Source organism: Chrysochloris asiatica, unplaced genomic scaffold (assembly GCF_000296735.1).
Source record: "Chrysochloris asiatica unplaced genomic scaffold, ChrAsi1.0 scaffold00007, whole genome shotgun sequence".
In the NCBI taxonomy this organism is placed as follows: Eukaryota; Metazoa; Chordata; class Mammalia; order Afrosoricida; family Chrysochloridae; genus Chrysochloris; species Chrysochloris asiatica.
In genome coordinates this window covers 27,534,827-27,546,160 of record NW_006408525.1, presented here as the reverse complement: position 1 = coordinate 27,546,160, position 11,334 = coordinate 27,534,827, and the positions used below count along the sequence as shown (strand labels likewise).

The window sequence follows — 11,334 nt, the reverse complement described above, 5'->3', positions numbered from 1 at the left end:
GTTGAATATAAAACTGATGGTCTGCTTTATAAACCATCATTGTAATGAAACAAAGTATATGATTTGTTGAATGTAAAAAAAAAAAAAGGCCTATAGAATTTCAAGAGACATAAATCTGAAACTAGGGATAAAATCTGGAAATATACTTTTATAAATAATAAGTAAAGTGGAGGTAATGGGTGTAGATAAGGTCATCCAAGGAGAATGTGTAGACTGGATGGGAACAGAGCCCTCAGGGAAACCAGTATTAAAGGGCCAGACAAAGAAAGTAGAAGCTGCAAAGGAGGAACAGCCAGGGAAGGGGAGGGAGGGAAACAAGGAAAACCATTCAGGGAAGAGACTGTGTTCATAAGAGTACAATTGGTCACAAATTACTAATGCTGCAAAGAAGTCAAAATACAAGAACTGAGATAAGTCTTTTGGATGTAAAACCCAGAAGGTTCTTGTTGACTTTGACTAAAATAGTTTCATTTAAAAACAAAACAAACAAAAAAACCCCCAGCTCTGATATGGCACAGTCACTATTACATATCATGAAGCAGGTACAGGTACGAGGTATTTTACATTCACAGAGCGATGCTACCATATGGTCCTACATCTAAAATGCTTGTTGTTATTATGTGACGCGACTCAGACTCATAGTGACCCTGTACAGGGTTTCCGAGGCTGTACATCTTTACAGGAGCAGAAAGCCTCATTTTTCTCCCACGGAACAGCTGGTAGTTTCAAACTGCTGACTTTGCGGTTTGCAGCCCAATTCGTAACCACTACACTACCAGAGAGGATACAATTAAGAAGGCATTATTTGAGACTTGATTCTACTTTTCCAGCAGAGGGCCCAAAGGGTGGTATGATCCAGCTCTGGTACAGAAATGCACCTTCTTAGGATTCCCTTTCATTAGATTTCATTTGATTTCTTGACTGCTGCTTCTGTGAATGGATAGTAAATCCAAGTAAAAATGTAATCTTTGACTACTTCATTCTTTTCTCCATTTATCATGATGCTATTTTTTGGTCCCGTTGTGAGGTGTTTTCATTCTTTACATTGAGGTATAGGCTATGGTCTTTGATCTTCATCAGTAGGTATTTTAAGTCTTCTTCACTTCTAGCAAGCAAGGTTGTGTCATCTGCATATTGCAGGTTGTTAATGAGTCTTCCTCCACTCACATTCTATTGCTCAGCATACAGATTGAATAAGTATGGTGAAAGAATACAACCCTGGTGCACATCTCTCCTGATTTTAAACCATTCTATTACCTCTTATTCTGTTCAAATGAGCCCAATTAAGTGTTCCGGAAAACCCATTCTTCACAATGTTATCAATAGTTTGTCATGATCTACACAGTCAAAAGCTTTTGCATAGTCACTAAAACACAGGTAAACATCTTTGTCCTGGTGTGGCGCTGTGGGTTAATACGCTGGACTGCAAGGTTGGTTTGAACCACAAGGTTGGTAGTTCAAGCTCTCCAGGCACTTCTTGGAAACCCTATACAGGTTTACTATGAGTCAGAACCTACTCGATGACACTTAACAATAACAACAACAAAATATTTTTCTGGTATTCTCTGCTTTCAACCGAGATCCATCTGACATCAACAATGATACCCTTCATTAAACATCTTTGTCTGAATTTAACTTGAACCTCTGGCAGTTTCCTGTTGATGTAGTTTTGCAGCTGTTTTTGAATTATCTTTAGAAAATTTTTACATGCTTGTAATGTTAATGATAGTTTGATGATTCCGCATTCTGTTGGGTTACCTTTCTTTGGAATGGGGACAAATAAGGATTTTTTTTTTCCAATCAGCTGGCCAGGTAGCTGTCTCAAAATTTCTTGGCATATATGAGTGAGTGCCTCCAGTACCACATCAGTTTGTTGAAAGATTTCAATTTCTAGTCCTTCAATTCCCAGAGCCTTGTTGTTTGTCAGTGCCTTCAGTGCACTGGACGTCTTCCTTCAGGACTATTGGCTCTTAATCATCTTGAAATAGTTATACACCAACCATTTCTTTTTGGTAGGTTGTTGTTGTTAAGTGCTGTCCAGTCAATTTCAACCCATAGCGACCCTGTATAGGGTTTCCAAGGAGCAGCTGGTGAGCTTGAATCACCGACCTTGAAGTTCAAACGACTTTGCAGTCTGACTCATTAGTGCACAGTGCCACACGAGGACTCCCTGATATAGTGACTGTATATTCCTTCCATCTTCTTTTATGCTTTCTGCATCGTTCAATATTTGCCCATAGAATCCTTCAGTATTGCAAACTGGGGATTGAATTTTTTCTTCAGTTCTTTCAGCTTGAGAAATGCTGAGTGCATTCTTTCCTTTTGATTTTCCAACTCTAGGTGTTTGCACATTTCATTACATACTTGACTGTCTTCTCAAGCTACCTTTAGAAATTTTCTGTTCAGCTCTTTTATCTCCTTATTTCTCCCATTTGCTTTAGCATGTCTATGATGGAGAACAAGTTTCTGAGTCTCCTGTGACATCCATTTTGGTCTTTTCTTTCTTTGTCTTCTTAATGACCTTTTGCTTTCTTCCTGTATGGGGTTCTGATGGCATCCCACTGCTCTTCTGGGTTTTGGTCATTAGTGTCTAATGTATCAAATCTGTTCTTGAGATGGTCTGCAAATTCAGGTGGGATGTGTCCAATGTCAAATTTTGGCTCTTGTGGACTTGTTTTAATTTTCTTCAGCTTCAGCCTGAACTTGCATATGAGCGGTTGATGATCTATTCCACAGTCTGCCCCTGGCCTTGTTTTGGCTGATGATGTGGAGCATTTCCACCATCTCTTCCCACAGATGTAGTCAATTTAATTTCTGTGTATTCTACCTGGTGAGGTCAATGTGTATAGTTATCTTTTATGTTGTTTTAAAAAGGTATTTGCAATGAATAAGTTATTGGTCTTGCAAAATTTTATCATGCGATCTCCAGCATCATTTCTATTACCAAAGACATACTTTCCAACTGCTGATTCATCATCTTTGCTTCCAACCTTTGCATTCTCCAATCGCCAGTAATTATCAATACATCTTTATTGCATGTTTGATCAATTTAGGCTGAAGAAGTTGGTAGAATTCTTCAGTTGGTAGAATTCATCATCACTGTCTTTGTGGGTGGTGTGTAAGTTTGAATAATAGCTGTATTAACAACTGGTTTTCCTTTTAGGCATATGGATTTTATCCTCTCATAGACAGCACTGTACTTCAATTTATATCTTGAAATGTTCTTTTTGGTGATAAGTGTGATGCCATTCCTCTCAATTAATTCCCAGCATAGTAAATCATGTGATTTGTCAGATTCAGAATGGCTAATGCCAGTCCATTTTAGCTCTCTGAGTCCTAGGACACCGACCTTTATGCATTCCATTTCATTTTTGACAACTTCCAATTTTGCTAGATTCATACTTTGTACATTCTGTGTTCTAATTTTTTTCCCGTGTTCTAATTTTTAATGGGTGCTTGCAGCTGTTTCTCCTCATTTTGAGTTGTTCCCCATCAGCAAATGAAGGTCCAGAAAGCTTTATTTGCTTTATAATGGTCAACTCTACTTTGAGGAGGCAGCTCCTCCCCAGTTACATTTTGAGTGTGTTTTGAGTACCTTCCAACCTGAGGGGCTCATCTTCTGTCCCCGTATCTTACAATGTTCTGCTGATACTTATAAGGTTTTCAATGAGTAAACATTCAGAAGTAACTTGCCTCTCCTTCTTCCAAGACTATCTTAGTCTGGAAGCTTGGTTGAAACCTGTCCACCATGGGTGACCCTGCTGCTGTTTAAAATACTGGTGACATAGCTTCCAGCATCACAGCAACACATGAGACACCACAGTGCCACAAACTGACAGACAAGTGGTGGCCATTTAGATTACTACTTGATTTATTGCTTGTTGTTTGTCTAACACTGTGCTTGGTGCTGGGGTAAGCTGATGAAACTTTACCAACAGCTCATGGTCTAGTGGGGGAGGCAGAAAGTCAAATAGCAAAGGAGGACCCAAAGGCCAGTTGGGGTCCTCAGTGAGGGTCTTTTCGGAGCTGACTCCTAGCTTTGAGGGGCTATGCACGGGCTGGGCTATCCAGGCACAGGGCAGTAGGGAAAACATCCAGAACCTTCATGTCAAAGATGGAGGCTGAGGAGAGGACACTGAAATTGCTGGGGGATGAGAGCCACACTTTGGGGGCAGGGGTTGTGTTAGGTCTTAACACTATGGTAGATCTGGACCCAGAGAGATGAGACTGGGGGTCCCCTTCACCAAGAAGGGAGGAGTGCTGGCTTTGCTATAGCCCGGTTTCTTCCCACCCTGGGGCTGTTCTAGATGGAGCTGGAGGAAGCAGAATCACCCAGGGAGCCTGAGGACCCCCCATCCGATACCGAGTTTGAGGGGGAGGGGGACTATGAGGAGGCTATCTATGCTGACTGGTGGCAGGAGCCAGATGCCAAGGGCGATGAGGCTGAGGCCGGTGAGTGGCTGCTGTCCCGCTGGAGGATGTGGTTGGGGCTGGAGGCTGGGGCTGCAGAGATAGTCCTGGGGTCACTGGGGCTGGTGGGGGGAAAGCACTGACCACTGTTCTGCTTGGGGGCCGGGGAGCATCCTTTATGAAGCTGGGACCAGCATAGACCAGTTGCTGGAGAGCCTCCCTCCTGCCTGTCCCACACCCCCTATATAGCATCCTGATAGATGTTGGGAATGGCTGGGGATTCATCTCAGTGCCCTCTCCTTTTCAGAGCTAGAACCTGAGCTGGTGTGAGAAGGGGTCCAACCTGCACCACTCAAGAGCTTGGGAAGCTGGGGCCCAACGGTGCTAGCCCTCCTCCAGCCTGGGCAGCAGCAGGAACTATTTATTTTTAAATGGACACAGCTGAACGGCGCCTGCCCTAGTCCACCTGTGAGGGCAGCCGCCCCGGGCCCTATCCTGCCTCCTTGTGTCTGGACTACAGGATGGTACTGCTGCTCCAGACCAGCTGTAGGCTGAGGCCGAGGGAGGCCATCTGCCTGTTTGCCCCGCCTGGACAGTTTCCTGGTGGACAGGGTTCCAGCTCCTGTGCACAGACACCCAGAGAGGTCGCTGGGGCTGGGGAAGAGCACTAGACCAGAAGTCCAGTGGTTCCTGTTGCCCTGGTAGCCGGTGCTCAATAAATTTGTGTGGTTGAATGAATCACAGAACTTAGGGTACAGTCTTCCAGGACTGAGCCGTGGACCTGCATGGCCCCCCTCCTTCTGCACCCATGTCTCCTGATGTATCAGGTACAGGATCCAGATTGGGTCCTGTGGTTCTCTGTAGACTGTATGTGTTTGAGCGCAATGGCAGATCCCCACCAGGGGGCGTGAGGAGTCAGGAAGATGGTGACTTTTCCTAGATCAGCGTTGCTTCCCCAGGGAGTGAGGTTTGGAGAGGAGCCATTGGCATTTATTTCCAGGGTGCTAAGCTGACCAGGCTTCCAAAGGGCCAGGGCAGGCATGTCTTGGGTGGGCCCTGTCCTTCCCTCTGTCATTCAGAATTGGGGCTTGAGCCTGTCCCAGTGGTCAGAGGAGCCCGAACTCTGAATGGGGGAATCGATAGGCTTTGATTACCTCTTTGGGAGCAGTAGGACGTGGCAAGACCCCTCTCTTGCCCAATCTGCATTGGCTCCAGGGGGCAGAGTCCAGAGTGTGGGTGGTGCCCACTGTTTGCTACCAGTACCTCCTTCTCCTTTACATCTGGGAGGTGGGGGCACGAGGGCTTCTCTGAGCCAGGGCATTCCCACTCCCATTCCCCACAGTTCTCCCAGGAGGCTGAAGCAGCTTTTCTTCCTCTGGAGGGTGAGTTGAAGCCCAAAAGCTGAGTTCTCACCATCTACACCCTGGCCCTCCCCCAGATGTGCCAGGTAATTGGCCTGTGCCCCGCCTACCTCTGTGTCCAGGACTCCTTGCCCTGGGCCTTGGTCCAGATGAGGACTCAAGAGGCCAGAGAGGGTCTGGAGCAGGGCTGGGCCCCGGTTGTGAGCGTGAGCGCTAATGACCTAACTCCCTCCTTCCTGGGTCCCAGGGGCGTCTCCCAGAATTTCCCAGGTCCCCAAGTGGTCAGGCTGAGGGACCCTGCCCCACCCTGCCCCATTCAAGCTGCTGTGTTGTCAGCTTCTGGGGGCCCTGCCCCTGTTTCTGGGAGGGGCTGCAGCCTGGGTTGGCACCGCAGAGGGTGGGGAGCAGGGATGTGCTTGAGCGTGTCTGTGCAGACCAGTGCTTGGTGTGAGCATGAACTTCGGAATCTGGATGGCTGGGTGTGGATCTGAAACTTTGTTCATGTGCTCGGGCACACATGGAGAGCAAGGAGGTCTGGGGGGCGGGAGAGTGTCACTCCGGGTGTGAGGATGTGCCTGTGACGGGACTAAGTGTGGCAGGCTCGTGGGTGACTGAGTGGGTCTGTCCAGGAGTCTGCGTGTGCATGAGTATGTGTGAGTATGTGTGCACTCAGGAATCCGTTTCTCTTGGGCCCATTCATTCACTCAGCATAGATTTATGAACACTACTATGTGCTGTGGAGAGCAGTGGTTCTGTAAGATAAGCACTGGATTGGGAACCACAAACAAGGTCACTGGTTCAAGGCCACCAGCTGCTCTGCAGGAGAAAGATGAGGCTTTCTGCTCCCACAAAGATGTACAGTCTCAGAAACCCTATACAGGGTTGCTATGATTGAGAACCGACTTGACAGCACATAGCAATAAACCATGCGCTTGGCATATAGTAGTGAGCAAGGCAGATCTAGCTCTTGGGATTTACCCTTCAGTGCGGAGACAGGCAGTAAACAAGAAATGGTATGATGGGTAATGTCTAAGGCTATGTTAGATAAGTGTCGCTGGGAATCAGCTGGAAGGCCTGGTGTGGCGACGCCATAGCATAAACACGACTGCTGACCTCAAGGTTGGTGGTTCAAATCAGCCACTCCTCAGAAACCCTGCACAGGGTCACTATAAGTCAGAACCAACTCCACGGCCTTTGACAACAGCCACCACCAGTGATGGGGAGAACTGGGGGTGCTGAAGCCAGTGCCTTGACTGATGTACAGCTGAGTGTGAGAGAGGGAGGGGGTGTCTCTAGGCACCCTGCCCCCATGCAGGTTTGGAGCTGGCCCCTCCCAGTCAGGCATGTCTTACTCAGCTCTTCTTTCCCATGGAGCTGCCAGCGTCTCGCCACTGCCCAGCCAGCTCCCCAAACCGGTGAGACGGAGTCCCGGCGTGGGCCCTCTGGGGCCCTCCAGCTCAATCTTTCAACCCCACCCAGCCCTGCCGCCCTCACCTCCTCCCCATCTCTTTGTCCTGGTCCACCTCCTTACCCAGCCCGCCCAGCAACTCCTCAGCATCTGTAGAATGGCTGGACGGTTAGAGATGACCAAAAGGGCCCTGGGGACAGACCTCACACAGTATGGCTAGACTCAGAGTAATTCCACAGCAGCCTCCAGACCCAGAAAGACCCCACAAGAGGGAAAGCATTCCTACTACATGGATTGAGTACCTACTAGGTGCCAGGCACTTGATAAGTGATCTGTAACGTACATGACAGTGTACATTATATATAACCCAGAGAGCTGTTCCCAGGTTACAGGGGAGTCAGGAATAAACACCTTGTTCACAGTTCCTCCAGGCAGTTGGTAACTGAGCAGAGTTTGAACCTTTTCTCTCCAAGTTGCTGCTGCTCACAGAAGGGAGAGAGAACATTCCTTGTCTCTAGGTTATGGGCTGAGACCCAGGAGAGGAAGGTGGGGGCTGGTGTGGAGACAAAGCCCCCAGCCCATAGGCCACTGAAGGAGAGGAGGAGTTTGAGAAGGGAGGAAGGAAGGAAGAGTGGGTGGGGAGTGGGGGAGCCTTGCACCCTCTCTTAGGCCTGATTCCAGAGCCCTTCCCCCCCATTGTTAGTAACCTAGGATGGGGCCGGATGTTAGGAAGTCTGAGATTTGCTGGGGTCATTCAGTGCAGCCCCTCCCTGAGTCCTAAGAGGGGGTGGCCAGGGGAAGTCCCATAGGCTCCCAAAGAATTCCAATAAATTCTGAGGGAAGAAATGCCCTCTTTAGGTTTGGGAAATAGTTCTTGAAGTCTTTCCCTGGTGCTCCCTGTCTCTTAAGAGAGTAGAATCCCCCCTAGGGGCAAAGAATGGCCATTTTTCCGTGTATCAGAAAGGTATGTCCACCTGGTACTGGGCCTCAGAGCCTAAGGCCCCACGGCTTCCCCACTCTGGGCCTGGCAGATGGCCCCAATTTCATGGATGGAGAAACTGAGGCCCAGAGAAGCTAGGTTGGTCCCTTAAGGCCAGGGCTTACCCTCAGCTAGCTGGCACAGCCCTCTCTTCCCATAATCAAGCTCCAAAATGACACAAGGATTAGATCAGAGTGGCCCACCTGACCCAGCCCCAGCCTGAAGTCGAGGCCCAACCTGTGGACACATCACCCCATAATCACCACCCGCCTGGGTCCCAGTTGGCGCCTGGATGCCCGGATGGCAGCTCTTCAGTCCCCCAAACAGCCCTTGGGGTGGGAGTGCCTCTCATACCATGACTCAAGTGGGGAAACTGAGGTTAGGTGTCAGATATGCCTGCTTTTTTACCCATCCTCCCCACATACTTGGTCCTTTGTTTGACTCAGTGCGACAACTCAATCAGGAAGGTCACTTTCAAAGAAGAGGGCAAACTTGACATTTTCCATTGGGGTTACCCTTTCCAGCTGTCCTTTTTGAAGAAGAATCTGGTTTCTGTTCCTGGAGGAAAGTGAGGACTACCAAACCAGGTTCCCTCCTTCTCCCGACCCTTGGCTAAATCCTTGTGGCCTTCATGAAGATGGAGGCTGGGAAGGGGCAGGGCTCAGTCACTCTGAAGTGAGGTGTTTTGTTCTCTCTGCTGACAGTGGGTGTGGGGGTGCTCAACATAAGCACCTTGCCTTGGAATATCTGTATGTTATCTCCAAATGAAGTTCTACATACACACAAGGACAGGACCGAAGTCAGAAAATGCTGTAAATGACTTTTAACCTTTTGCATAATTACTTTGAGAACCCTGTTTTGAAAGAAATACATTGGTGTTCTCGAACATGGAAATAGCCTTGCCTTGGAGCTTTCCCTAGTTCATATACATTTGGGGTCCAGATGGCTCCCTCTCCAGCACCCTTGAGTAACAGCCTGGTCTTCTGGCCATCCCCCACCCCCACCCCTGCCCAGTGGACCCTGGCCCTTCTCTCCCCCCTCAATAGTTCCAGATTCTTTGCTGGGACCATAAATTATCCATGAGTAGTAAGTCGGCTGCTTCTTCAACTGAGGCTGAAGTGCTGATGAAATATTCAAGGAGCTCAACTCTCAATTCCCTGCTGACTGAGGGAAGGATGGGGCTGCAGAAGATGGGATTCATGTACTGGCCAGGGGCCCTCTGAGTCCAGGTCCCCAGTGTAGGCAGGAAGACATGGAGGGGGGGGGGTCTCTGCATAATTGATTACTGTGGCTCTGGTGGGGGAGCATCCTCTGGCTTAGAGGAAATGACTCTGAATTACTGCCCCCCCCCCCACCCTGGCTCTCTGAACACTTGCTATTGTTAGGTGCTATGGAATCTGTACTGATTCCTAAGGACCCTGTGCACTGCAGAACGAAACACCACCCGATCCTGGGCCAACCTCACTACTGTTGCCACGCTTGAGTCCATCGATGCTGCCACTTGGCCAATCCATCTCATTGGGGGTCTCCCTAAAATCACACCTCCAGCTTGCTTTCTGCAAAAGTGGCTCTCACGTCTTTCCTCACTGGACCCCATATTACTGGGTGGAAAGAGACCTAAGGAGGTAAGAGAAGGAGGCTGCAGGGCAGGACGTGAGGGAAAGGCCCAAGTCCCAGTCCTGCCAGGAATTTGTAATTTTATGGAAGCCCTTCTCCTGACTCCAGCCTCAGTTTCCCCATTTATACAAGGAAGGGGGCTCTAATTTAACTCTTTCTTCTTCCTGTGGGGGTGGGAAGGGCACCTGTCAAGACAGGCATCTTTCAGTCTTGTGGGGGGTGGTGGTGGGAGGAGCAGACAGACAGCCTGGGTGGGGCTCCTGGCTGTGTCAGCCTGTGCTTGGAGGCACCTGGGCCAGGAGCAGAAAAGAGGATGACTCAGGGGGTGAGAGCCTGTCCCCTCCTCTCCCACCTCCCCCAAAGAGTCAGGGACACCCACCACCAGAATATAATCCAGAGCTAGAAACCAAAAGTCCTGGCATTGCATGGTGTGGGGGGAATCTGGGGTGGGTAAGTGAAGGGGGGCAGCTGGGGACAGGCATTCTCTGCAGAGGTCCTGACCCTCCTCTAGCCTCCCCACCCCCCTATGGGCCCCTGGCTGTGCTATTTTTGTCCAGTCCTATCTCTTTTCTTGTCTCCTAGTTTCCCTCTGACATTCCATCCCCACCCACACTCCTTGCAGGGAAGTGGGGCTGGAGCTACACGTCTGTAATTAAGGGCGCACTCCCACTGAACCAGGCGTAGGCAGCCTCTGGCCTCAAGGTGCCTCTCCTGGACAAAAGGCAGCACAAAGGGCAGGACCCAACTCCCTCCTCAGGGCTTTGCACTCACTGTTCCCTCCACTGTTCCAGGCAATGCTAGGAACCCCTCCTACCCCAGAAGAGTTAGAGAGTCTGTTGGGTGTGTGTGTGTTTCTGCAGTCCTGCCCTCTCCTCTGGCCCTAAAGGGGGTCAGCCTGAGTAAGCCCAGCCTAAATTCCAGTGGACAAGGGCAAGTGGAGGTCCATATGCGGTAAGTTTAAACTTTCAAGGTATGAATCAAGCAAACTGTGTTAAATAGGATTTAGCCCTTTGAGTGTCCCCAACAATGGCAGGGTGGAATTTAAACTTCTCACACATCTCAGAATGTGGCAGACCCCAGAAGAACTGCTCCCCAGCGCCCAGCCCCCTAAACCAGGGTCACCTGTCCTTCCCTTCCCACACCTATCTCCCATCTTTAAGAGGAAGGGTCTCTAGCACACAAAAAGATGTAAATAGCCCAGCTGCAGCCATGCTTTGTCCAATTCCCCCTCCCCAGAATAACTGCCACCCTTGCCACCTCTCTGGCTAAGTGTGGACACAGCAGCATTTGTTCTTAGTGGATAGGTGGCTCACAGGTCCAGGAAGTCAGTGCTGGGCAAGAGATTCCCAAGTTCGGGTCCCTGGTGTGGTCTAGAAGGGGAGATGTGTGAGCCCTAAGTAGACTTCTCTCTTTGCCCCTCAGGAGGGCCAAGAGTAGGGGGTCTTCTGAAGGTAGGACCAGGACAGGAGCCCTCTTTCCCAGATCCTTTGATTCCACATCTGCTGCCCAGGAAGACCTTCCCATGGTCAGTTCTCTTTTCCTTCTGTTGATAAGCCAGG

At 49.3% G+C, this 11,334-nt stretch overlaps 1 protein-coding gene across 1 annotated transcript in view; it reads left to right on the top strand.

Annotated features, from left to right (window-relative positions):
- Window positions 1-4,842, top strand: part of LEPREL4 (leprecan-like 4) — an 11,250-nt gene extending 6,408 nt beyond the window's left edge. The window contains exons 7-8 of the mRNA XM_006832636.1: window positions 4,308-4,452; window positions 4,718-4,842. Coding sequence (XP_006832699.1) covers window positions 4,308-4,452; window positions 4,718-4,740 — 168 coding nt within the window. The 3' untranslated portion in view covers window positions 4,741-4,842. The remainder of the gene's footprint in view (window positions 1-4,307; window positions 4,453-4,717) is intronic.
- Window positions 4,843-11,334: the final 6,492 nt, after the last annotated feature.